We start from the raw sequence: 25,644 nt of genomic DNA, 5'->3' as shown, positions 1-25,644 counted from the left end.
GTGAGCACTTCTCCTTTGCTGAGATAATCCATCTCACCTCACAGGTGTGCCATATCAAGATGCTGATTAGACACCATGATTAGTGCACAGGTGTGCCTTAGACTGCCCACAATAAAAGGCCACTCTGAAAGGTGCAGTTTTATCACACAGCACAATGCCACACATGTCGCAAGATTTTAGGGAGCGTGCAATTGGCATGCTGACAGCAGGAATGTCAACCAGAACTGTTGCTCGTGTATTGAATGTTCATTTCTCTACCATAAGCCATCTCCAAAGGCGTTTCAGAGAATTTGGCAGTACATCCAACCAGCCTCACAACCGCAGACCACGTGTAACCACACCAGCCCAGGACCTCCACATCCAGCATGTTCACCTCCAAGATCGTCTGAGACCAGCCACTCGGACAGCTGCTGGAACAATCGGTTTGCATAACCAAAGAATTTCTGCACAAACTGTCAGAAACTGTCTCAGGGAAGCTCATCTGCATGCTCGTCGTCCTCATCGGGGTCTCGACCTGACTCCAGTTCGTCGTCGTAACCGATTTGAGTGGGCAAATGCTCACATTCGCTGCCGTTTGGCACTTTGGAGAGGTGTTCTCTTCACGGATGATGCGAAGGAGATGTGTTGCACTGCATGAGGCAAATGGTGGTCACACCAGATACTGACTGGTATCCCCCCCAATAAAACAAAACTGCACCTTTCAGAGTGGCCTTTTATTGTGGGCAGTCTAAGGCACACCTGTGCACTAATCATGGTGTCTAATCAGCATCTTGATATGGCACACCTGTGAGGTGGGATGGATTATCTCAGCAAAGGAGAAGTGCTCACTATCACAGATTTAGACTGGTTTGTGCACAGTATTTGAGGGAAATGGTGATATTGTGTATGTGGAAAAAGTTTTAGATCGTTGAGTTAATCTCATACAAAATGGGAGCAAAACCAAAAGTGTTGCGTTTATATTTTTGTTGAGTATAGTTGTGAGATGAAGTTGACTGATTCCTGGAGAATGAAAAGCACCATTTTTACACAACATACCTGGAATAATGTATCTAATAATGATCCAGATTCAAATATACACTGATGGTTAATATTACACAATCAAGTCCATTATAAATTTATTTTGGATTCTTGTGATTCATTCCGGGCTCCACAGTAGATCAACAAATTGATTTGGCACAATTTTTACACTGTAAAGGTTTATGCCCTTCCTGATGCATCAACAGATTCACATGGATTTGAACACGTGGGCTTGAAGTGTCTGATCTAGTCAGTACATAAGTACAAGTTTGAAGGTGATTCCTCCAGAAAACAAACAACATTTAAAACTTTATAAAATCAGCCAAAAGTCAAATACTGACCTGATCATCAGCAAGCAACAGGAGAGATGAAAACTCTTGGACCAAAGTGGAAGAAAAAGATTACGTTTGTGAGAACCTCTGAGGTAAACCTCCACAGCCTCTTTACCACACACACAGAACTGTAAGTGAGAACACAAATGTCTGCATCAGCTGAACCGCACCTTAAATGGACTTTAACCTGCAGCTCCACAGTACCAAGTCCAGGAAGTTCTATAAACCACAGTGAGGCTGTCCGTCCAGGGTGAGAGTTCAGTCAGAACCGCTTGGTGATGCAGAATGTTTGACTCCTGTGTTAAAAATATCCATAAAAACAACACTGTCTTTGTCTCTTAGCAACAAACACAGAAATGACTTTTTAAATGACCTTTAAATTCAATACTGAGGCTGTGAGGAGAAAAACTAACAGGTGCACATTAGAACATGGAACAGAACAGAGAGACTGACAGTGTGCTGGTGATCTGGAAGCTCCGCCTTAAAGGGAGGAGTTTTCAGGTAATGATCAGACGAGCTGCGTCGTGGTGACGTGCTGCACCAGGTTTATCATTTATAAAACTAATATTTGGACAATATCGATATTCTGAATGTGTTTGCAGCTAAAACAGTAAATTACTGAAAAGCTTCAAACAAACTTTTACATTCAACCTGCTGAAATCAGTCACAACCTGATGAAAACAAAATACAAGAAAGTTCTCAAGTTCCTGAAGATTCTTGGTGTTCAGTTAAATCAGCTATGAACAAAAATCTAAATATGTGACAATGTGATCAGTCTGTCTGGAGGAGGTCCAGCTCAAAAGCTGTGTGAGTGTGCATGAGGAAGGACGTTACGGGAAGCAAACAAGACACTCATAACAACAGAAGGATTGATAAATGAGGGAAACCACCAAGACACTCATAACAACTGAAGGATTGAAAATTAGGGAAGCCAACAAGACACTCATAACAACTGAAGGATTGGAAAAAATGAGGGAAGCCACCAAAACACTCATAAGAACTGAAGATTTGAAAAATGAGGGAAGTCACTAAGACACTCTTAACAACTGAATTCAATTCAATTTCAATTTATTTTCCTTTATATAGCGCCAAATCACAACAGAGTTGCCTCAAGGCGCTTCACACAGGTAAGGTCTAACCTTACCAACCCCCAGAGCAACAGTGGTAAAGAAAAACTCCCTCTGAGGAAGAAACCTCAAACAGACCAGACTCAAAGGGGTGACCCTCTGCTTGGGCCATGCTACAAACATAAATTACAGAAATAATTCACAGAACAATTCACGGACGAATATACAAGAAATGCTGTTGGTGCACAGGACAGGAGGGTCGCCAACACAAATACAACTCCCATCTCTGATGGAGCTGCACCTTAAACAGAGAAAAAACAAAATCAGGCATCAGAAACACAAAAAATACTGTATAATTTGCCAGCATTAATCAACAAGAAAAACAGAAGAAATTCTAAGGTGATCGCCGGCCGCTAGCCCTAAGCTTCACTAAAAGACCCAGAATTTAAGTAAAGTTGAGGCCGCGGCCCGTTCCAATTACTAATAACAGAATAACTGAAGGATTGAAAATTGAGGGAAACCAACAAGACACTCATTGTTATATGGCTGGGGGGGGCCTGGCTGCCGGTTTGTTTGTCTGTTTGTTTTCCTCCCAGGTGGCGTGCGTTTGGGACTGAGTGGCTGTGTTGCTGAGGCTGTCAGGACCTCACCCTGATCACCTGCGACTCGTCAGGACTCACAGCTGAGGTGCATCTGGATGGATTGGAGCATGTTGGCATTTAAGACTGGAGTGCACAGTGTGTATTTGCCAGAGACTCGACCTTGTGACCAGACGGGTGAGATCGTCGTCTCGGGAGCCATCTCATCAGCAGCGGATGCTGAGAAACGTCCAGGTTTGATGCACAGTCTGTGAAAGAGGAGGGGGTGAGGTCTCACGCTCGTCAGCACACTTCCTGAGGTACGTTAGATTTTGTGACTAACAGTTATACAGTCAGTAAATGTGGTGTCCCTCACACCTTATTGTATTGAGCTGTATGTTAGTCATGTATCAGCTTCCACTGCGGTGGAGTTTTGTGAACTGGATGTTCCATGCCTGCAGGTTGGGAAGCTGATCTGTAATCAAGCCAGGAAGTGTTTGCTGTTTGTACACCTTTAAGTGTTCTGTGTGTAGAGTGTGGACTCACATAATGGTTCCTTCTTTCACAGACTCGGTTGTTGCGGCCACCTGGGGGGTGTCGGCGGGGTCCTTGGGTCCGAAACAGCTTCTGGCTCCGGACCGTTAGCGCTGCTGGGAGCGCACCACGCCAGGCCGCACCTTTTTGTTATATTATCTTTGTTATATTATCACTGTTATGTATTAAATTCAGTTAGCCTTTGTACCGTGCTCTGCTTATTTCATACTGGGTCCTTCAAACGCTGGTCGGTTCTCCGAGCTGCGTCCGACACATAACACTCATAATAACAACTGAAAGACTGGAAAATGAGTGAAGCCACCAAGACACTTATAACAACTGAAAGATTGATCAGTGAGGGAAGCCACAAGAAACTCATAACAAGTAAAGGTTGATAAGTTAGGAAAGCCTCAAAGACACCCACAATACCACTGAAGGACTTCCAAGTCTCAATGAGTGTGACTGGACAGTCTACAACAGCTTTTGTCAACAGTCACAGCTTGAAGGTCGAGCAGAAGACAAATAATTAGTTAAAATGAGGACAAATTAGCAAAACTTGAATCTTGCACAAGATGTCTGGCAGAGGTGAGCTGAGATTTTATTTATTTTTTGTCTGCTTTAAGTTTCTATGAGCTTTGACCTTTTACTCTTTTCTATGTTTGCAGTAAAACAGGAAAAATCCAAGAGAACCTGCTGCAGACAAAATGAGCAAAAAGATTTTTTTTTTATTACTTCGGTTCTTGTGTTTTCATAAAATCTGTGGTCAGTCCATCACGTGCACTCTGATCCCACCTTCATGCTGAGCACGTGTACAGACGGACTTATCGAGTCGGTAGAGAAGCTGCATGGGTACTTGGTTGTCATGACAACCCTGCATTACTGTAACTGTATGATCTGTGAGTCTTTCACAGGTGCATCAGTTACCCATGATGCTGTGGGCACGAGCAGACACCAGAACCATGAATGTGTGTTTAGTGTTTTTGGTGCATTAAAGGTCTGTAAGAGGAGCACGAGGAGGACAGAGTGAGTCTGTGTGCGGACGGACACAGACCTCAAGTGTGTCTGTGACCTCACACACCTCAAGTGTGTGTGTGTGTGTGTGTGACCTCGCATGCACACACACACACATTGTTGATTGTTGGACTTTCTCTTGAACTGGTTTGTCGGGTTTGTCAGAGACGTCATGTTCTTACAGTAAATCTGTCTCTCTGTGTCTCACTTTGGTTCCTGGGTTTGAGGTGGACATTTAGCTGAGAGGTTATTTTGTTTTTTAATTCTCTTTTGGACTGTTGTCTGTGTTTTTGTCTCTTCTCTTGGCTGCTAATAATCAGGTAAATATTTTCTTTTACGTTCAGATGATGTCATAAAGTGTTCGTTTGTAGTTTGTTTCCTCTGTCTGACTGTGGTGGTATTTTGTTTTGTTCCTGTGGATACAACATTTTTTCAGGTCGTACGGCCGGCAGAGGTCCACGGTGGAGTCACACTTTTTTTTTTTTTCATTTTTGTCAAGTTCAACGTCACAGTATATTTCATGAGGTGGATTTCAAGAATAAGAAAAGATAATTTTGTAAAGAAAGCTTCAGTTAAAGTCACTTCATGTTGTGTTTTGAAAGTTTTTAAACAATAACTTTCTTCAGTCAATGCAGGTGTGTAACCAGCTGTTTTTATGATAAAATTATTACAAGACACACTTTAATAATGTGTGAGAGGAAAAAGAAAAGAGGTGTTGACCTCATAAAGGCTCAAACAGACAAAGAAAAGAGATTCAAGTTTGTCATGTGACACAGAGGAATGCTGGGAAATCCTGTGTGACAGCATGTTGTTGTTTGTGTGAAGGTGTGGACTCTGACATGGATCAGTGTGAGGACACAGAGGAGGGACCCCTGAAAACCGGTCTGTGTGGGGACCATGAGATCCAGATCAAAGATCAGAGGTGAGACCAGGATCTGAAACTGACTGTTGACCAGGTCACAGGTCAGAACTCACATCGCCACACCGTCATTATTCACACTCAGTATATATATATATACAGCATACAAGTAAGTTTATCAATCAATCAATTTTTTTATATAGCGCCAAATCACAACAAACAGTTGCCCCAAGGCGCTTTATATTGTAAGGCAAGGCCATACAATAATTATGTAAAACCCCAACGGTCAAAATGACCCCCTGTGAGCAAGCACTTGGCTACAGTGGGAAGGAAAAACTCCCTTTTAACAGGAAGAAACCTCCAGCAGAACCAGGCTCAGGGAGGGGCAGTCTTCTGCTGGGACTGGTTGGGGCTGAGGGAGAGAACCAGGAAAAAGACATGCTGTGGAGGGGAGCAGAGATCGATCACTAATGATTAAATGCAGAGTGGTGCATATAGAGCAAAAAGAGAAAGAAACAGTGCATCATGGGAACCCCCCAGCAGTCTACGTCTATAGCAGCATAACTAAGGGATGGTTCAGGGTCACCTGATCCAGCCATAACTATAAGTTTTAGCAAAAAGGAAAGTTTTAAGCCTAATCTTAAAAGTAGAGAGGGAGTCTGTCTCCCTGATCTGAATTGGGAGCTGGTTCCACAGGAGAGGAGCCTGAAAGCTGAAGGCTCTGCCTCCCATTCTACACTTACAAACCCTAGGAACTACAAGTAAGCCTGCAGTCTGAGAGCGAAGCGCTCTATTGGGGTGATATGGTACTACGAGGTCCCTAAGATAAGATGGGACCTGATTATTCAAAACCTTATAAGTAAGAAGAAGAATTTTAAATTCTATTCTAGAATTAACAGGAAGCCAATGAAGAGAGGCCAATATGGGTGAGATATGCTCTCTCCTTCTAGTCCCCGTCAGTACTCTAGCTGCAGCATTTTGAATTAACTGAAGGCTTTTTAGGGAACTTTTAGGACAACCTGATAATAATGAATTACAGTAGTCCAGCCTAGAGGAAATAAATGCATGAATTAGTTTTTCAGCATCACTCTGAGACAAGACCTTTCTGATTTTAGAGATATTGCGTAAATGCAAAAAAGCAGTCCTACATATTTGTTTAATATGCGCTTTGAATGACATATCCTGATCAAAAATGACTCCAAGATTTCTCACAGTATTACTAGAGGTCAGGGTAATGCCATCCAGAGTAAGGATCTGGTTAGACACCATGTTTCTACGGCAAGTACAATAACTTCAGTTTTATCTGAGTTTAAAAGCAGGAAATTAGAGGTCATCCATGTCTTTATGTCTGTAAGACAATCCTGCAGTTTAGCTAATTGGTGTGTGTCCTCTGGCTTCATGGATAGATGAAGCTGGGTATCATCTGCGTAACAATGAAAATTTAAGCAATACCGTCTAATAATACTGCCTAAGGGAAGCATGTATAAAGTGAATAAAATTGGTCCTAGCACAGAACCTTGTGGAACTCCATAATTAACTTTAGTCTGTGAAGAAGATTCCCCATTTACATGAACAAATTGTAATCTATTAGACAAATATGATTCAAACCACCGCAGCACAGTGCCTTTAATACCTATGGCATGGTAAATGATATAATAATTGATCAACATATTGATTTATTCTGCCTTACAGAAACCTGGTTACAGCAGGATGAATATGTTAGTTTAAAAGAGTCAACACCCCCGAGTCACACTAACTGTCGGAATGCTCGTAGCACGGGCCGAGGCGGAGGATTAGCAGCAATCTTCCATTCCATCTTATTAATTAATCAAAAACCCAGACAGAGCTTTAATTCATTTGAAAGCTTGACTCTTAGTCTTGTCCATCCAAATTGGAAGTCCCAAAAACCAGTTTTATTTGTTATTATCTATCATCCACCTGGTCGTTACTGTGAGTTTCTCTGTGAATTTTCAGACCTTTTGTCTGACTTAGTGCTTAGCTCAGATAAGATAATTATAGTGGGCGATTTTAACATCCACACAGATGCTGAGAATGACAGCCTCAACACTGCATTTAATCTATTATTAGACTCTATTGGCTTTGCTCAAAAAGTAAGAGTCCACCCACCACTTTAATTATATCTTAGATCTTGTTCTGACTTATGGTATGGAAATAGAAGACTTAGCAGTATTCCCTGAAAACTCCCTTCTGTCTGATCATTTCTTAATAACATTTACATTTACTCTGATGGACTACCCAGCAGTGGGGAATAAGTTTCATTACACTAGAAGTCTTTCAGAAAGCGCTGTAACTAGGTTTAAGGATATGATTCCTTCTTTATGTTCTCTAATGCCATATACCAACACAGTGCAGAGTAGCTACCTAAACTCTGTAAGTGAGATAGAGTATCTCGTCAATAGTTTTACATCCTCATTGAAGACAACTTTGGATGCTGTAGCTCCTCTAAAAAAGAGAGCTTTAAATCAGAAGTGCCTGACTCTGTGGTATAACTCACAAACTCGTAGCTTAAAGCAGATAACCCGTAAGTTGGAGAGGAAATGGCGTCTCACTAATTTAGAAGATCTTCACTTAGCCTGGAAAAAGAGTCTGTTGCTCTATAAAAAAGCCCTCCGTAAAGCTATGACATCTTTCTACTCATCACCAATTGAAGAAAATAAGAACAACCCCAGGTTTCTTTTCAGCACTGTAGCCAGGCTGACAAAGAGTCAGAGCTCTATTGAGCTGAGTATTCCATTAACTTTAACTAGTAATGACTTCATGACTTTCTTTGCTAACAAAATTTTAACTATTAGAGAAAAAATTACTCATAACCATCCCAAAGACGTATCGTTATCTTTGGCTGCTTTCAGTGATGCCGGTATTTGGTTAGACTCTTTCTCTCCGATTGTTCTGTCTGAGTTATTTTCATTAGTTACTTCATCCAAACCATCAACATGTTTATTAGACCCCATTCCTACCAGGCTGCTCAAGGAAGCCCTACCATTATTTAATGCTTCGATCTTAAATATGATCAATCTATCTTTGTTAGTTGGCTATGTACCACAGGCTTTTAAGGTGGCAGTAATTAAACCATTACTTAAAAAGCCATCACTTGACCCAGCTATCTTAGCTAATTATAGGCCAATCTCCAACCTTCCTTTTCTCTCAAAAATTCTTGAAAGGGTAGTTGTAAAACAGCTAACTGATCATCTGCAGAGGAATGGTCTATTTGAAGAGTTTCAGTCAGGTTTTAGAATTCATCATAGTACAGAAACAGCATTAGTGAAGGTTACAAATGATCTTCTTATGGCCTCGGACAGTGGACTCATCTCTGTGCTTGTTCTGTTAGACTTCAGTGCTGCTTTTGATACTGTTGACCATAAAATTTTATTACAGAGATTAGAGCATGCCATAGGTATTAAAGGCACTGCGCTGCGGTGGTTTGAATCATATTTGTCTAATAGATTACAATTTGTTCATGTAAATGGGGAATCTTCTTCACAGACTAAGGTTAATTATGGAGTTCCACAAGGTTCTGTGCTAGGACCAATTTTATTCACTTTATACATGCTTCCCTTAGGCAGTATTATTAGACGGTATTGCTTAAATTTTCATTGTTACGCAGATGATACCCAGCTTTATCTATCCATGAAGCCAGAGGACACACACCAATTAGCTAAACTGCAGGATTGTCTTACAGACATAAAGACATGGATGACCTCTAATTTCCTGCTTTTAAACTCAGATAAAACTGAAGTTATTGTACTTGGCCCCACAAATCTTAGAAACATGGTGTCTAACCAGATCCTTACTCTGGATGGCATTACCCTGACCTCTAGTAATACTGTGAGAAATCTTGGAGTCATTTTTGATCAGGATATGTCATTCAAAGCGCATATTAAACAAATATGTAGGACTGCTTTTTTGCATTTACGCAATATCTCTAAAATCAGAAAGGTCTTGTCTCAGAGTGATGCTGAAAAACTAATTCATGCATTTATTTCCTCTAGGCTGGACTATTGTAATTCATTATTATCAGGTTGTCCTAAAAGTTCCCTAAAAAGCCTTCAGTTAATTCAAAATGCTGCAGCTAGAGTACTGACGGGGACTAGAAGGAGAGAGCATATCTCACCCATATTGGCCTCTCTTCATTGGCTTCCTGTTAATTCTAGAATAGAATTAAAAATTCTTCTTACTTATAAGGTTTTGAATAATCAGGTCCCATCTTATCTTAGGGACCTCGTAGTACCATATCACCCCAATAGAGCGCCTCGCTCTCAGACTGCAGGCTTACTTGTAGTTCCTAGGGTTTGTAAGAGTACAATGGGAGGCAGAGCCTTCAGCTTTCAGGCTCCTCTCCTGTGGAACCAGCTCCCAATTCAGATCAGGGAGACAGACACCCTCTCTACTTTTAAGATTAGGCTTAAAACTTTCCTTTTTGCTAAAGCTTATAGTTAGGGCTGGATCAGGTGACCCTGAACCATCCCTTAGTTATGCTGCTATAGATGTAGACTGCTGGGGGGTTCCCATGATGCACTGTTTCTTTCTCTTTTTGCTCTATATGCACCACTCTGCATTTAATCATTAGTGATCGATCTCTACTCCCCTCCACAGCATGTCTTTTTCCTGGTTCTCTCCCTCAGCCCCAACCAGTCCCAGCAGAAGACTGCCCCTCCCTGAGCCAGGTTCTGCTGGAGGTTTCTTCCTGTTAAAAGGGAGTTTTTCCTTCCCACTGTAGCCAAGTGCTTGCTCACAGGGGGTCGTTTTGACCGTTGGGGTTTTACATAATTATTGTATGGCCTTGCCTTACAATATAAAGCGCCTTGGGGCAACTGTTTGTTGTGATTTGGCGCTATATAAAAAATTGATTGATTGATTGATTGATTGATTGATTTAACTGTTTTAGTCTGTGGTGCAGTTGAAGGTGCTATATTATTTTTTCTTTTTGAATTTTTATGCTTAAATAGATTTTTGCTGGTTATTGGTAGTCTGGGAGCAGGCACCGTCTCTACGGGGATGGGGTAATGAGGGGATGGCAGGGGGAGAGAAGCTGCAGAGAGGTGTGTAAGACTACAACTCTGCTTCCTGGTCCCAACCCTGGATAGTCACGGTTTGGAGGATTTAAGAAAATTGGCCAGATTTCTAGAAATGAGAGCTGCTCCATCCAAAGTGGGATGGATGCCGTCTCTCCTAACAAGACCAGGTTTTCCCCAGAAGCTTTGCCAATTATCTATGAAGCCCACCTCATTTTTTGGACACCACTCAGACAGCCAACAATTCAAGGAGAACATGCGGCTAAACATGTCACTCCCGGTCCGATTGGGGAGGGGCCCAGAGAAAACTACAGAGTCCGACATTGTTTTTGCAAAGTTACACACCGATTTAATGTTAATTTTAGTGACCTCCGATTGGCGTAACCGGGTGTCATTACTGCCGACGTGAATTACAATCTTACCAAATTTACGCTTAGCCTTAGCCAGCAGTTTCAAATTTCCTTCAATGTCGCCTGCTCTGGCCCCCGGAAGACAATTGACTATGGTTGCTGGTGTCGCTAACTTCACATTTCGCAAAACAGAGTCGCCAATAACCAGAGTTTGATCCTCGGCGGGTGTGTTGTCGAGTGGAGAAAAACGGTTAGAGATGTGAACGGGTTGGCGGTGTACACGGGGCTTCTGTTTAGGGCTACGCTTCCTCCTCACAGTCACCCAGTCAGCCTGCTTTCCCGGCTGCTCGGGATCTGCCAGGGGGTAACTAACGGCGGCTAAGCTACCTTGGTCCGCACCGACTACAGGGGCCTGGCTAGCTGTAGAATTTTCCACGGTGCGGAGCCGAGTCTCCAATTCACCCAGCCTAGCCTCCAAAGCTACGAATAAGCTACACTTATTACAAGTACCGTTACTGCTAAAGGAGGCCGAGGAATAACTAAACATTTCACACCCACAGCAGAAAAGTGCGGGAGAGACAGGAGAAGCCGCCATGCTAAATCGGCTAAGAGCTAGTAGCTACGCTAAGCTAGCGGATTCCTAAAAACACGCAAAGTGAATAATGTGTAAATAATTTAGAGGTGATTCAGCAGAAGGAGTGCTTTAGTTAAGGCACGTAAGATTACACTGGGAAACAAATCGTAATCTAGATAACTAGATCAATCTAACTGCGCAGATTAAACAGCTAACAGATACAGAAAAACACCGCTGTGCTCCGGAACAGGAAGTGATACAATACCGCAGTGAGAGCCAACCACCAGTAGAGGTTTATAAGGATATTGTTTGTAATAACTTTGTGATTACATTCACCCCACATTTCTCCCATTTCAGTTCAACTCAGTTTGATTAACTCAGTTTATGTAGTAATGTGTCAGATGTGCTTCATTGCATCGGTCACGCTTTTTATTAAGCCCATGTTATGTAGACCTTATTTCTAGCATGAAAAACTTTTGTTTACTGCTAAGAGGGTGAAACATTCAGCTGAATGTGCCTTAACAGCTAGTTTTTAGTAATTATTTATTTATTTTGTGGTGGGCTTTGTTCCTTCCATTTTATTGTATTTTTTAATTGTATACTCAACAAAAATATAAACGCAGCACTTTTGGTTTTGCTCCCATTTTGTATGAGATGAACTCAAAGATCTAAAACCTTTTCCACATACACAATATCACCATTTCCCTCAAATATTGTTCACAAACCAGTCTAAATCTGTGATAGTGAGCACTTCTCCTTTGCTGAGATAATCCATCCCACCTCACAGGTGTGCCATACCAAGATGCTGATTAGACACCATGATTAGTGCACAGGTGTGCCTTAGACTGCCCACAATAAAAGGCCACTCTGAAAGGTGCAGTTTTGTTTTATTGGGGGGGGATACCAGTCAGTATCTGGTGTGACCACCATTTGCCTCATGCAGTGCAACACATCTCCTTCGCATCATCCGTGAAGAGAACACCTCTCCAACATGCCAAACGCCAGCGAATGTGAGCATTTGCCCACTCAAGTCGGTTACGACGATGAACTGGAGACAGGTCAAGACCCCGATGAGGACGACGAGCATGCAGATGAGCTTCCCTGAGATGGTTTCTGACAGTTTGTGCAGAAATTCTTTGGTTATGCAAATCGATTGTTCCAGCAGCTGTCCGAGTGGCTGGTCTCAGACGATCTTGGAGGTGAACATGCTGGATGTGGAGGTCCTGGGCTGGTGTGGTTACACGTGGTCTGCGGTTGTGAGGCTGGTTGGATGCACTGCCAAATTCTCTGAAACGACTTTGGAGACGGCTTATGGTAGAGACATGAACATTCAATACACGAGCAACAGCTCTGGTTGACATTCCTGCTGTCAGCATGCCAATTGCACGCTCCCTCAAATCTTGCGACATCTGTGGCATTGTGCTGTGTGATAAAACTGCACCTTTCAGAGTGGCCTTTTATTGTGGGCAGTCTAAGGCACACCTGTGCACTAATCATGGTGTCTAATCAGCATCTTGGTATGGCACACCTGTGAGGTGGGATGGATTATCTCAGCAAAGGAGAAGTGCTCACTATCACAGATTTAGACTGGGTTGTGAACAATATTTGAGAGAAATGGTGATATTGTGTATGTGGAAAAAGTTTTAGATATTTGAGTTCATCTCATACAAAATGGGAGCAAAACCAAAAGTGTTGCGTTTATATTTTTGTTGAGTATATCTATCCTTGGAGCACGGACAATGCACAATTTCCTTTTGGATCAATAAAGTATCTATCTATCTATCTATCTGTTGTGGCTGGGGTGCCTGGCTGGCTTTTGTTTCTGTCCTCTGTTTTCTGTCTTTTGTTTTTCCTTCCAGGTGGCATGCATTCAGGACTGAGTGGCTGTGTGGCTGAGTTATTAGGACCTCACCCTGATCACCTGAAGCTGGTCATGTGCAGCTCGTCAGGACTCACAGCTGTGGTGCATCTTTATGGATTGGGGCATGGTTGCATTTAAGTCTGGAGTACACAGTGTGTATTTGCCAGAGACTCGACCTTGTGACCAGACGGGTGAGATCGTCGTCTAGAGAGCCATCTCATCATCATGGATGCAGAGACCATACCAAGTTTGATGCCATGGTCTGTGAAAGAGGAGGGGGTGAGGTCTCACGCTCGTCAGCACACTTCCTGAGGTACTTTAGGTTTTGTGACTAACATGAGTACAGTCAGTAAATGTGGTGTCCCTCACACCTTATTATATTGAGCTGTTATGTTAGTCGTTTAATCAGCTTCCATTGCAGTGGAGAATTGAACTGGGTGTTCCATGCCTGCAGGGTGGGAAGCTGATTGGTAATTAAGCCAGGAAGTGTTTGCTGTTTATGTACACCTTTGAGTGGTCTCTCTGTGTGTGGAGTGGTGGACTCACATGATGGTTTCTTCTTTCACAGACTTGGTTTGTCGCGGCCACCTGGGGGGTGTCGGCGGGGTCCTTGGGTCCGAACTGTTCTGGCTCCGGACCGTTTGTGCTGCTGGGAGCGCACCGTTATTCCACCTCGCCAGACCGCGCACTCATTTGTTATTATTTAGCACTCACTGTTATGTTATTAAATTCTGTTATCCTTTGTACCGTGCTCTGCTTATTTTATACTGGGTCCTACTTCAAACGCTGGACGGTTCTCCGCCTGCGTCCGACACATAACATCTATCTATCTATCTATCTATCTGATGGGCTGATTTATCGGCTATCGACAAATCAGATGATTTATCGATTATCTGCATTTTTTTCAATCAAATATCGTTATCGGCATCGGCCTCAAAAAATTCATATCGGTCAGGCTCTAGTTCCAACTCTCTCTGTGTCGTTTGTCCACTCGGTGCTGCTGCTGCTCGCTGTTCTGGAGGCTGTGTCTGTGTTTTGGAGCATTTTATAATAAATAATAATCTGGCTTGCTGTGTGGTGAAATGTTCTCACAGATCATCAAAGCAATTGTCACACTGAGTGAAACGTTCACATTTAATGTTGTTTGCTAACAGCGTTATCACGTTTGACCTGATCTGTTAGGTTCCTATAATGTACGATTATTGAGAAAATAAGTGGCTCATAACTTTTAATGTTCACACCAAATGAAATTTTTTGGTGCACTGCTGCACAATCCACAAAAATCTGATTTCATAAACACTTGAAGCCAATTTTTTCTGTTAGCTGAGGTGGTTTGGACTCAGAGGGGTGTGGTCAGGCTTCTGTCATCACACATGGAGCCACACACACTCCACCCCTTTATGCATTAATGAGTTCATCATGATGGAGTAAAAATCAGTGCTGCTGCCAACATGGTGACACTCAGACATGGGCTTCATATCGGCTGTTCCAGGTCTCTGTAGAAAGCCTCCGGGTGACGTCTCACAGGTTTTGTCCAGGATAAATACAGTCTGTGATTTCTTCTCACATCTCTGCAGCTTTGAAGGATTTTCTGAAGATGTTGGTCCTTATGTTTCAGTTCTTCAGTTAATGTTGAATAATGTCTTTGTTGTTAATTTGGCATTTGAGAATGAAGATGTTTGACCAGTAAGAATCCTCTTAATCTGGTTATTACTATTGTAATAAAAATATTTTCATAACAGCTGATTCATATTAGTTTTAATCTCACTGAAGCTCAGCTGATATGTGCAGGACAGTGACTCAGGCCACAGAAAAATATGAAAAAGCTTTTTCTTTCAGGAAAATGCTGAACTGTATTTATGCAGTGTATTAAATAATGTTATTTTAACATTAAATATTTGAACAATTTAAGCAAATTAATGTGACTGAAAATACAAATAAAGGAAATAATTTCAGATTTTCTACTGAAAAGTCACACACTCAAATATATTATGTATTCCTCTGTACAAATGACAAACAAAAAGTGTTTCAGTGTGTCCCAGCTGTTAAGAAGCTATTTATCATTGATAAAATACAGTAAACACAGCATGTCAACAACATTTGAACTGACAATTTCTATTTCACGCCCAAATGAAGCTGGATTGACTCTGAACTCAGAAAATCAGCTTCTGCTGAAACTGAACAGAAGGTTCAGAAAGTGAACCGTCCAAAACATGTCAGCATGGCCCAGACTTTAACACCAGCTGTTTGATTGACGTGCACTAAAAAAAAAAAATTCATCCTGTTTGTACAGGTTCAAACATATTTTTAACATTCTTAAAACAGACAAAAATGTTTATTTAAGGTCATCTTACACAGGACGGGGTCATTTGTGAGTCCTTTGTGCAGCCTAAAACTTTACTGAGAAGGTATGGTATGATTTTATTTCTCAGGGACAGTGCACAATAATACACTGAACTAAAAAACAGGAAAGATGCATTGTGCCAGGTTATAGCAAAAATACTCATTTCCACCTGTAGTCTCTGGACAGGTTGATGTCTAACTATAAGTGACAGAGTTTGTAAGTGAAAAGAAAGTCCATTTAGCACAAAGACTATTCATCCTGTAAACATATCATACCTCGCCCCTCAAATATACCATTCATAAAAACTTTCAACATTTTATCAATTCAAAGACATATACAAAAGATACCACTTTGTTCACACTCACACTCATCATATATATATATATATATATATATATATATACACACACACACACACACATATATATATTATATTATATATATATATATCAGAATCAGAATCAGAAGAAGTTTATTGCCATTGCCAGTGAACAGGATTCACAGACTAGGAATTTGCTTCGATATAATGGTGCAACATTAAACAGAAAGCAATATAAAATGCTAAGATAAAATATACAATATGTGCCAAAAAAAGACAAAATATAAGATAAAAAATGACATGAAATATGAAAGGCTGGGTGCAACAGAAAAACAGAAAGAAAGAGGAACAGAAAAAAAACAGTGCAGTGGGAGGAGTGCAATTAAAACCAATATATATATATATATAAGTATACGAGGTCTGTCCATAAAGTATCGTACCTTTTTTTTTTTTTTTTTAACTATATGGATTTGATTCATATGTTTTCACGTCAGACAAGCTTGAACCCTTGTGCACATGCGTGAGTTTTTCCACGCCTGTCGGTGACGTCATTCGCCTGTGAGCACGCCTTGTGGAAGGAGTGGTCCTGCCCCGTCGTCGGATTTTCATTGTCTGGAAATGGCGGAATGATTTGGGGTTTTTTTCCATCAGAATTTTTTCAGAAGCTGTTAGAGTCTATCTCGGCTTTCAGTGCTTACCAGTCCAGTAAGTATCAGTGAAATTGTGGAGAGCTGGACATGTCCAAACTTGTCCTCTGACACGCTGAAACGGAGGTGTTCCTTTGCCTCGCTTCCAAAGCGAATCGGTCTTTACGCGCGAAGCCTCCGCGTGGCTTTCCATGACAAAATCTCTTGTTAAAAGTGAAATCTGCCGGAAAATGGCTGATGTCCAGCTCTTGTGATAACCAGAGAAAGAGCACATGATGGTCTCGTATCCACAGAGCCATCCGTTTAGAAATGGTCTGGTGGCTTGTGCCGCGTCGTCGCAGCTCGGAGCATGGCGCGCTGAGCGTCCTTAAAGGGGTCCTTAAAGCTGTACTAACAGACCTTATTCTCTGTGAAGCCCGTAACATTTTCACCGAAAGCCAGATACATTTTTTCGAATGGTTTCCAGGTGCCAGTCTCTAACAGCTTCTGAAAACATTCTGATGGAAAAAAAAAAAACCCCAAATCATTCTGCCATTTCCAGACAATGAAAATCTGACGACAGGGCGGGACCACTCCTTCCACAAGGCGTGCTCACAGGCGAATGATGTCACCGACAGGCGTGGAAAAACTCACGCATGCGCACAAGGGTTCAACCTTGCCTGACGTGAAAACATATGAATGAAATCCATATAGTTTAAAAAAAAATAAAAAGGTACGATACTTTATGGACAGACCTTGTATATATATATATATATATATATATATATATATATATATATATATATATATATATACATAGTCACACTTTCCAAACATCTTCATACTATACTCTCACACATAGGCACATACATACATCATATATACAAATCATACTTTTCAGACACCTGCACACACTCTCATACACATACATTCATCAGTCGTGGGTGCAAACTTGCTTTGATAAAAGCCATTTCTTTGTCAGCTGTGCAAACGTTGGAAAAGTTGTACATTTAATTATGTTGTTTGGTAAGATATTCCACTGACTAGAGGCAACAACAGAAAAGGCAGATTTGGCAAAAGAGGTCCTACATTTAGCGATGCTGCACTCTCCTCTAGAGGTCGCCCTTGTAGCTCGAGTTGTTCTTTCTGAGCACAATGTGACAAACCTTCTTAGGGGAGGAGCAGCCATATCATAAATGATTTTAAAGAGTAGACAGATATTTGCATGTATTATTAGATTGTCAAAATTTAGAAAATCATACTTAGAAACAATAAGACAATGATGATATTGTCTGGATTTCCTATCGTGAATTTTTATTGCCCTTTTGAACATTGATTCAAGTGGCTTTAGGACTGATTTACTGGCCTGCAACAAACTAGTCGCGCAATACAGAAGGTGTGAGAGAATCATAGAATTTAAATACATATGAGATGCCTCAACAGTAAGAGATCCTCGAATGTACCTAAAATTTGCCAGATTAAATTTTAAAGAATTACACAGTTTCTTGACATGATTTTTAAAAGTCAAGGTTGGGTCAAGGGTAACGCCCAAGTAGGTGAAATTGTTTACATTTTTTATTTTTTTCCCATTTATCTGGATGTCTGGTTGATTTAAAGGTTTTTGTCTATTTGTAAAGTACATTGCAACCGTTTTGTCAACATTTAGTGTGAGACACCAATTTTGTAGCCAAGCAGCAACCTTTTTCAATTCTCCTGTTAATTTTGTGGCCACTTCTGTCATGTTCTTTCCGTGACTAAACAGGACAGTATCGTCCGCATACATAATGATGTTAATGTCACACACCAATGGAAGATCATTAATGTACAAACTAAAAAGCAGCGGCCCTAAAATGGAACCCTGCGGAACTCCCATAGTGCAGTCTTTTAAAGGGGACAATGTGTGATTTACTCGAACACATTGTTTCCTGCCACTTAGGTATGATGCAATCCTATTTATTGTCTGATTAGACAGTTCAAAATTTGATAATTTCCTTATTAAGACATTGTGAGAAACAGTATCGAAAGCCTTTCGCAGGTCCAGAAACACAGCTCCCACTACACCTCCATGATCTAAATTTGTTTTAATTTCTTCAAGGAAGTAGGAGCAAGCTGTCTCTGTTTCTGAAACCAAATTGAAAATGATTTAAAAGAGATTTGGTTTCAATGTGTGTAATGAGTGTAATGTGTTCAATGTGGGGCGGTAAAGGACGCAGACGGGACTGGAAAACACCTTTCAGTGTCCTTTGAGTGTCGTTGTTGTCTCCAGTGGAGTTGGGGTGCTACAGATGACACACTTCTATGAGTTTCCCGGTTTATGATGTATATGCTGGATGGATCGGTGTTTGCTGTGATCTAAAAGCATGACGTCATATTTCCTCAGTGTTCGTGCACAAAGACATCAAACAACTCCAAAAGAGAGAGATGGTGGAGAAAATGAGCTCCAGAAACCCGAGAGTCTCCAAATTTGGGGACTTGCCCCATTTTGGCACATTTGAACGCTCATAACTAATCAATGCTGACACCAACATACACTTATTATACATCAAAATGTCAAGCAAAGTCTCCTCTACAAAAGTATCCACTTCAAGGTATGTGGCTCGAAGGACCATTTAAATGTCAGGTTCATGCTGTAATAGAAATCACAGACAACCTGATATCAAAGAAACACACCAGAAGTCACTGTTTACCTTTTGCTTGTGAGCACAGTGTTGGCTCACGAGGAGAGAGAGAGAGTATACCGCCCGAGCAACAGATTCGTTCCTTCTCTCCTTCCCTCTCTCTCCTGAGTGACACTGTAACTCACTTTTATTCATTCAAACAAACAAGGATGCTGTCACCATGGTTACAAAGCAGAAATGATCAGCACAGTCTCTCCCGGGAACAAGGACAGTTTCAATCTTTAGTGAAGTGTCAACATCAGCAAAATAAGATGACAAATACCATGTGCGAATGTGTAGCAACAGCTTATTTTTGTACTTGTTCTGACTAAACAAAACAAAACTCAGATATCCCATGTATCTGAACATTGTGTATTGAAAAACAGAAACTTTACATTAATCACGCCATGAGAGACTTCTTGTTGCTCTGACTAAGCGAGACAAGGATCTCAGATATCTTATGTATCTGAACACTATGGAAACCCCCCCCCCCCCCCCCCCCCCCCCAAATTCGGATATGAAAAAAATGACAATATTCTTTTATAAAAGCATTTCTCTTTACTGATGCCACAAACATGCATGAACATAGGCATGTGAGGTATCAGAATAAAGGTATTAACGGGTGAAATATGATCAAATAAAACAGACTCCAGACAGCATTTTTTTTATTGCAACATAAGATGATACTTAAATTTTAACACATTCTTGCTTGTAGCTGTTAATCATTCAATTCACTCTATATCGCCTAAAGTCGACCATACAAATCTGTTATCATACATTTTGGACACTTAACAAGACTGACAAATCCAAAACTGAGGTATTTATAGGATGGACAGTAAAGTAAAGTGTGGCCTGTAAATTGTTGGTGCTTTTTGTCTTTCAGTGTCCATCAGAGTCCAGAATCGTCTGGACCTGAACCCAGCTGTGTGTCCCTGAACAGTGACTGGTCCATGGATAATCCTCTTATTTTTAAAGGACAGCATCCCTCTGCTGGACAGATGTGAGCCCTGAGTGACATTAACATGTTTCTGTCCTCATGATGTCTCTGTGATCTGGTGAATCTCAGTCTGCGGTGCAGCTCCATATTGTTTCCCAGTGTGCATCACTGGACATCTGATAATCAAAACATATCATGATATCAATACATTAATGTGTCTAATACCACTTTTATGATTTTAATTAAATATCTGCATAAATTGTAGTGTGTGGTGTTGGTGTGTAACTGAATGTTTTCTACTTTAGTTATGCTGCCTAATGTGTATTTGTAGTAGTATATTTATTCGTTTGTTTTACAAGTTTCCATTTTTTCTTTGCTTTTATCTCAAATTGACATCACACTCCATGTTTGTTTGATAAGACAAGGTGTTTGATTTCACCCTCATTTTCATAGTTCTAGTGACCTCATTTCAAAGCAATGACCCCAAACAAACCCAGTTATGCCCGAGTTCCAACAATGTTTAGAAGAAAAAACAATAGAAAAGCTGATCCCTCTGTGTTCTGTGGATGGTGCTGCAGGAGCATTGGGTACCAGAACCTCTGCATCACATGATCCGGTCTCAATATCACCAAAATAGGAGTTGTGTCCACATTCTGTGCATCACATCAGACCTGTTTCCGGTGGGTGATGGACTCTGCCAGGGCTGTCCCTTGTCCCCAGTCCTCTTCATGATGTTCACGGACAGGATTTCAAGCCACAGGAAGGGACTGGAGGGTTTCCATCTCTGTGACCTCAGATTTCCATCTCTGCTATTTTGCAGATGATGTGGCTCTGTTGGCTTCATCAGAGTCTGACCTCAGATTCACACTGGGCAGGTTTGAGGCAGAGTGTGAAGCAACTGCCATAAGACTCAACATCTCCAAATCTGACACCATGTTCATCTGTCGGTGGATTGTCCCTGTTGGGTCAGTGGAGAGTTACTGCCCCAAGTGGAGGAGTTTACATCTTTTGGGGTCTTGTTCATGAGTGGGGGTACTGTATGTTGGAGTGTGAAAGCAGTAGATTGTTTAGGGCTGCGTCTGATGTTTTACCAACTCTGTATCGGACCACAGTGGTGCAGAAAGAGCTGAGCCAGAAGGCCAGGCTCTCGGTTTACACTCCTATCCTCACCTACACTCATGAACTTTCCTCTCTTGGGTATCTGGGTCTATGTTCCAGGACAGTGTGAGTAGCTCAACGATCTGGGAGGAGCACTGAGTAGAGCTGGTGCTTCTTCGCATCGAAATTGAGCCAACAGAAGTGGTTCAGGCATCTGGTGAGGAGACCCCGGTCATGTCCGTCAAGAGGTCTTTCAGGCATGTCCAACTGGGAAGAGACCCCAGGAAGACCAGGACACCTGGAGGGGTTATATTTCCCAGCTGGCTTTGGAACACCTTGGGTTCCCACAGGAAGAGTTGGAGGATTTGGCTGAGGATAGGAAAGTGTGGTTTGAGCTGCTTGGTCGACTGTCACCATGACTTGGACCTGGATCAGTGGCAGAAAATGAATGAATTAATCTGACTTATGTTCTGCAGAAAAGTTGAAATTAAGTAAACATATTTTTATGTTACTCATCAGTTCCACGTAGTGCAGGATTGTCATAAATCTAAGGCATAGAGTCATTCTGAGTAAATGTTTTAGTTGTTAAATATATTTTTATTCTTATTATTGGTGATAGTATTAGTGTTGTTATTACTGTACAGTTTGTAGTAGAAGAACAGAGAACTGTATTTATGGGAAAACTGCTCTCATCACTGCACCATCAGTATCTGCCCTCAGTGCTTGCATTGGTGCACAATTATTAATTGCACCCAGTGCTGACGCACGCACACACACACACACACACACACACAGTTGCCTGTTTGAGGTAAATCAGTCAGTGTATTTAATGTTGACTGTGTGTAACTGCAGTAAACTTCAGAGTGTGTTATCATCACTCTATTAGTCTCTACTGGATCATCTTTGATGGTGTTGAAACATTGAAGTCTTTTAAAAATCACTTTTTGTTGAAGTTTGAAGTTGTCCATCTGCATCCTGCTAACCAACTGCTTATTTTAAATTCAACCTGCGAGACTTTGATTCAAAGCTTTGATTAAAAGTTTCAAATATTCCCTGCATTCGGTGTACCAGTAATGCTTCCGTCCAGAGTGACGTCGGGTGAGTGAACCTCTTGTACTAAGTGTGACTGATTTGTCCAATAAAATTTAGATTAAACAAACAAACCTGAAAATATTTCCATCAGAGCTGCATCCCTGAGGGACAGGCTGAAGATCAAATTAAAACTGAGCCTCAAGTCCCATGATTATGGACAGGCGGAAAAGTTTCTGACTTTTAATGAGTGGTGACACAAAAAGGAAGTGGACTTTACTCTCCCTGAAATGAAAAAAACTGAAATGTTGGTGGAACACATTTAAATTCACACTGACAGACTCTGATTCTGAACAAACCAGACTTATTTCTAATTCATTATGTTGTAAATTTTCTTTAACTCAGTCTCTTGAGGGGGGCATAGCGCCCTCTATTGACCAGCTGCCACTGCTTCAAACATGATTTATGATGTTTTCTGATCTTTAATTGTGTTTGTGCTGTTTTTCTGTCAGGATCCATCAGAGTCCAGATTCGTCTGGACCTGAACCCAGCTGTGTGTCCCTGAACAGTGACTGGTCCATGGATAATCCTCTTCTTTTTAAAGGACAGTGTCCCTCTGCTGGACAGATGTGAGCTCTGACTGACACTAACATGTTTCTGTCTTTATGATGTCATGATTATTTATCCCCTGAATTTGATCAAAAACAGGAATTTTGATTGATTAATTAATTAGTCAATACATGTATCTGAAGATGAGACTGTTTGGCTGGAGAACTTGCAGACAAGGACACAGCTGGTTACCAGATCCTGGACGTTTATGAGGAGGAGCGGGAAGACGACTCCGCCCCCCATCCCCCCATATACCTCTGCTGTCCTGTCACGTTGGACCGGCTAAGTAGTTGTCTGAGGCTGATCCTCTTCCTGGAATGTTAGACAGTTCTGGCACCAGAGTTCTTAAAGCTGATTGTCTAGTCAGTTGTGAACCATTAAATCTTGCTGAGTTACGAAGTCCATGAAACAGCTGATGGCAGGAAAGGATCTGGGTACCTGTGGTCCTGGAGCTGAGCGCCTCCAGATGGCTGAACTTGCTTTTCTCCTTCCATTGTAGTCTTTTTTTTTTCCCTATCTGGGAGACAAGTGTCATATCTACAGACTGGAAAAACTGAGGACGTTTCATGTCTCTCCGTCAGTCGTCTTTCTTGTAACTACAGGAGTAGATTCTCAGGTTTTCTTTGACATCAGATGGTGAGTTAGGAAGAAAGCTTGTGACCCTCAAGTCTCTTCTCAGGATACTTTATAATTGAACTTGTTTAAATGGGCAGAAGTCAAACAATTTGACTTACTGACATTTTGAGAAAAGCTTCCAGTTGGACAGAATATATCAGTTTCTACAGAAAGGACAGAATTTACATCTGGAAGCTGTGAGGAAACTTTCCAGCCTCAGTGCGGAAAAGTCACAGTTTAGACTTCGGGGTCTTGAACCTTATTGGATTCTTGGACCCGGTGGTGGTCAAAGTCCACAGCTGGTTTGCTGCTTTCAGGATCATCTGATCTGGACAGAAAGAGATGACTTTGAGGAAATAGTGTTTCCGTTTACAGCATGCAAAGATTTCCCGACCTGCTGGAGAACGGACTCGGTGAGAGCGACTTAGAATCCCATAGAGCAGGGGTGGGCAACGAGGGCCGAGACAGTGCAGGTTTTCCTTGCAACCAGTCACCTCAGCAGGTGGGTGCTGATGAGCTTCTCCTCTGAACATAAACACCTGATAGTCAATGAAATCACCTGCTGAGACACCTGATCTTTAATGAAATCACCTGCTGAGGTGATTGGTAGAAAGGAAAACCTGCAGTGTTTTGGCCCTTCATGGCACATGATTGCCCACCCCTGCCATAGAGGGAGGAGGTTCACTGGTACCAGCGAGATGTGAGGAGACAGAACAGGATGTGGACATCTGTCAAACAACAGCAGCTGCATGAACGGATTCTGAGTTGCTGATCATTCAGTTTGATCCTCACTGCAGACACCAGAAACACAGACAGGAAGTCAACATTTAACATCTTCAGTCAGGATCAAAGCTCTTCATTTAGTGGTGCTGATGGAGGAGCCGTCACTGTTTCTGGCACGGCGGACCGTCCTGCCAAGACTGTGGAAGGGAAACACAACCAACAAGGTCAGTGTGAGGTCCTGTGTGGACGGACAGTCAAGCCCACTGTGGGACTCTCAGGGGGACCAACAAGAAGACCATGAAAACCAGTTTGAGTGTTCAGACCAACGATGCAGGTTGATGTGAACTTGAAGCTGTTTGTGTTCAGACATCATGTGAGTAAACTGTTTCTGACTGATCCACAGAGTGAAGCAGCAGAGCTCAGAGGTTCTCAGGGTTCCATCTGCTCAGCAGCATCAAAGACGGCTGAACCACATGTTTACGGTCTGTTGACGTCCATCTGATGTCCTTATTGGACAGTTTGTTCATAATGTCTCCATGCTGCAGCAACAAACACTTTGATGATGTTTATTCTCTCATTTATGTTCATCAGTGCACCATTCATGGATTCATCAATACTGACATGCTGACTACTGTTATTATTATTAGGGCCCGAGTAGGCAACGTCCTACGAGGACCCTATTGTAATTGCGCTGTTTATTATTATTATTATTATTATTCTTGCCACTTTTGAAATCGAAATTTCGGCCTCTTCCCATGCTCAAAAACTCACCAAACTTTCCAAAGTCATCTGGCCGGATCCGAAATTCGATATTTTGGGGGCGTCGCACATGGTCGCAGAAATATCGCGAAATAGTGCCCCCTAGAAATTTTCAAAAACCCCTCCGCATTGGGCTTTTTTCGTCGTAGCCTCACGAAATTCGGTACACATATTTACCATGCCAGGACGCACGAAAAACTCTCTTACTGTCATGGTGAAATATCGACAGGAAGTCGGCCATTTTGATTTTAACTTTCGATTTTCAGCAAATTTTTGCCATTTTTGCCCATTTCCACTACTTACATTTGAACGAACTCATCCTAGGGATTTCATCCGATCATCTTCAAATTTGGTTAAAATCATCACAACACAATGGTGATCAAAAGTTGTCAAAAGATTCTAATTAAGTCAAAAGGCGTGGCTGCTAGGGGTCGTCAAACTTTGGCGAGCTTTTGGGAGCACGCCATTTCACTTCGAACGGCTGTCACGCCCACATACTTCATCGTAGATCCTTCAAACTTACTGGACATGATGAGGGCTCCACCCTGAACGTCTACATATCTTACGTTCCCACCTGTGCCATAGCGCCCCCTGGTGGTGGCGGGAAAGGGCCTATTTTTACTTTAAGAGGTCCTGATGTCACATACTTAACCCAATCAACTTCATTCCACTTCTAAAACATGCAGAACAAATTGGTGAACGTAGGCGATGA

General features: G+C 41.8%; 2 protein-coding genes across 6 annotated transcripts in view; one reads left to right on the top strand and one right to left on the bottom strand.

The window, feature by feature from the left end:
* Nucleotides 1-25,644, bottom strand: part of LOC117504818 — a 3,434,143-nt gene that overhangs the window by 2,203,617 nt on the left and 1,204,882 nt on the right. The gene's annotated exons all lie outside the window — the stretch shown is intronic.
* The window catches only part of LOC117504826 (NACHT, LRR and PYD domains-containing protein 12-like), a 31,324-nt gene continuing 10,409 nt past the window's right edge, over nucleotides 4,730-25,644 (top strand). For 3 of the 5 annotated variants that reach the window (XR_004558904.1, XR_004558903.1, XM_034164365.1), the window contains exons 1-5: nucleotides 4,730-4,859; nucleotides 5,365-5,461; nucleotides 20,046-20,162; nucleotides 22,739-22,855; nucleotides 24,577-24,655. Coding sequence is in view for 1 of the 5 variants with exons in the window: in XM_034164365.1 (XP_034020256.1) it covers nucleotides 5,379-5,461; nucleotides 20,046-20,162; nucleotides 22,739-22,855; nucleotides 24,577-24,655 (396 nt within the window). In the remaining 4 variants the exon portion in view is untranslated. The remainder of the gene's footprint in view (nucleotides 4,860-5,364; nucleotides 5,462-20,045; nucleotides 20,163-22,738; nucleotides 22,856-24,576; nucleotides 24,656-25,644) is intronic. The other 2 variants (XR_004558906.1, XR_004558905.1) reach the window with 2 other exon arrangements.

This window comes from Thalassophryne amazonica, chromosome 23 (assembly GCF_902500255.1).
Source record: "Thalassophryne amazonica chromosome 23, fThaAma1.1, whole genome shotgun sequence".
Classification (NCBI taxonomy): domain Eukaryota; kingdom Metazoa; phylum Chordata; class Actinopteri; order Batrachoidiformes; family Batrachoididae; genus Thalassophryne; species Thalassophryne amazonica.
Note: the sequence above shows the minus strand (reverse complement) of the source record. Positions and strands in the feature narration are given on the sequence as shown.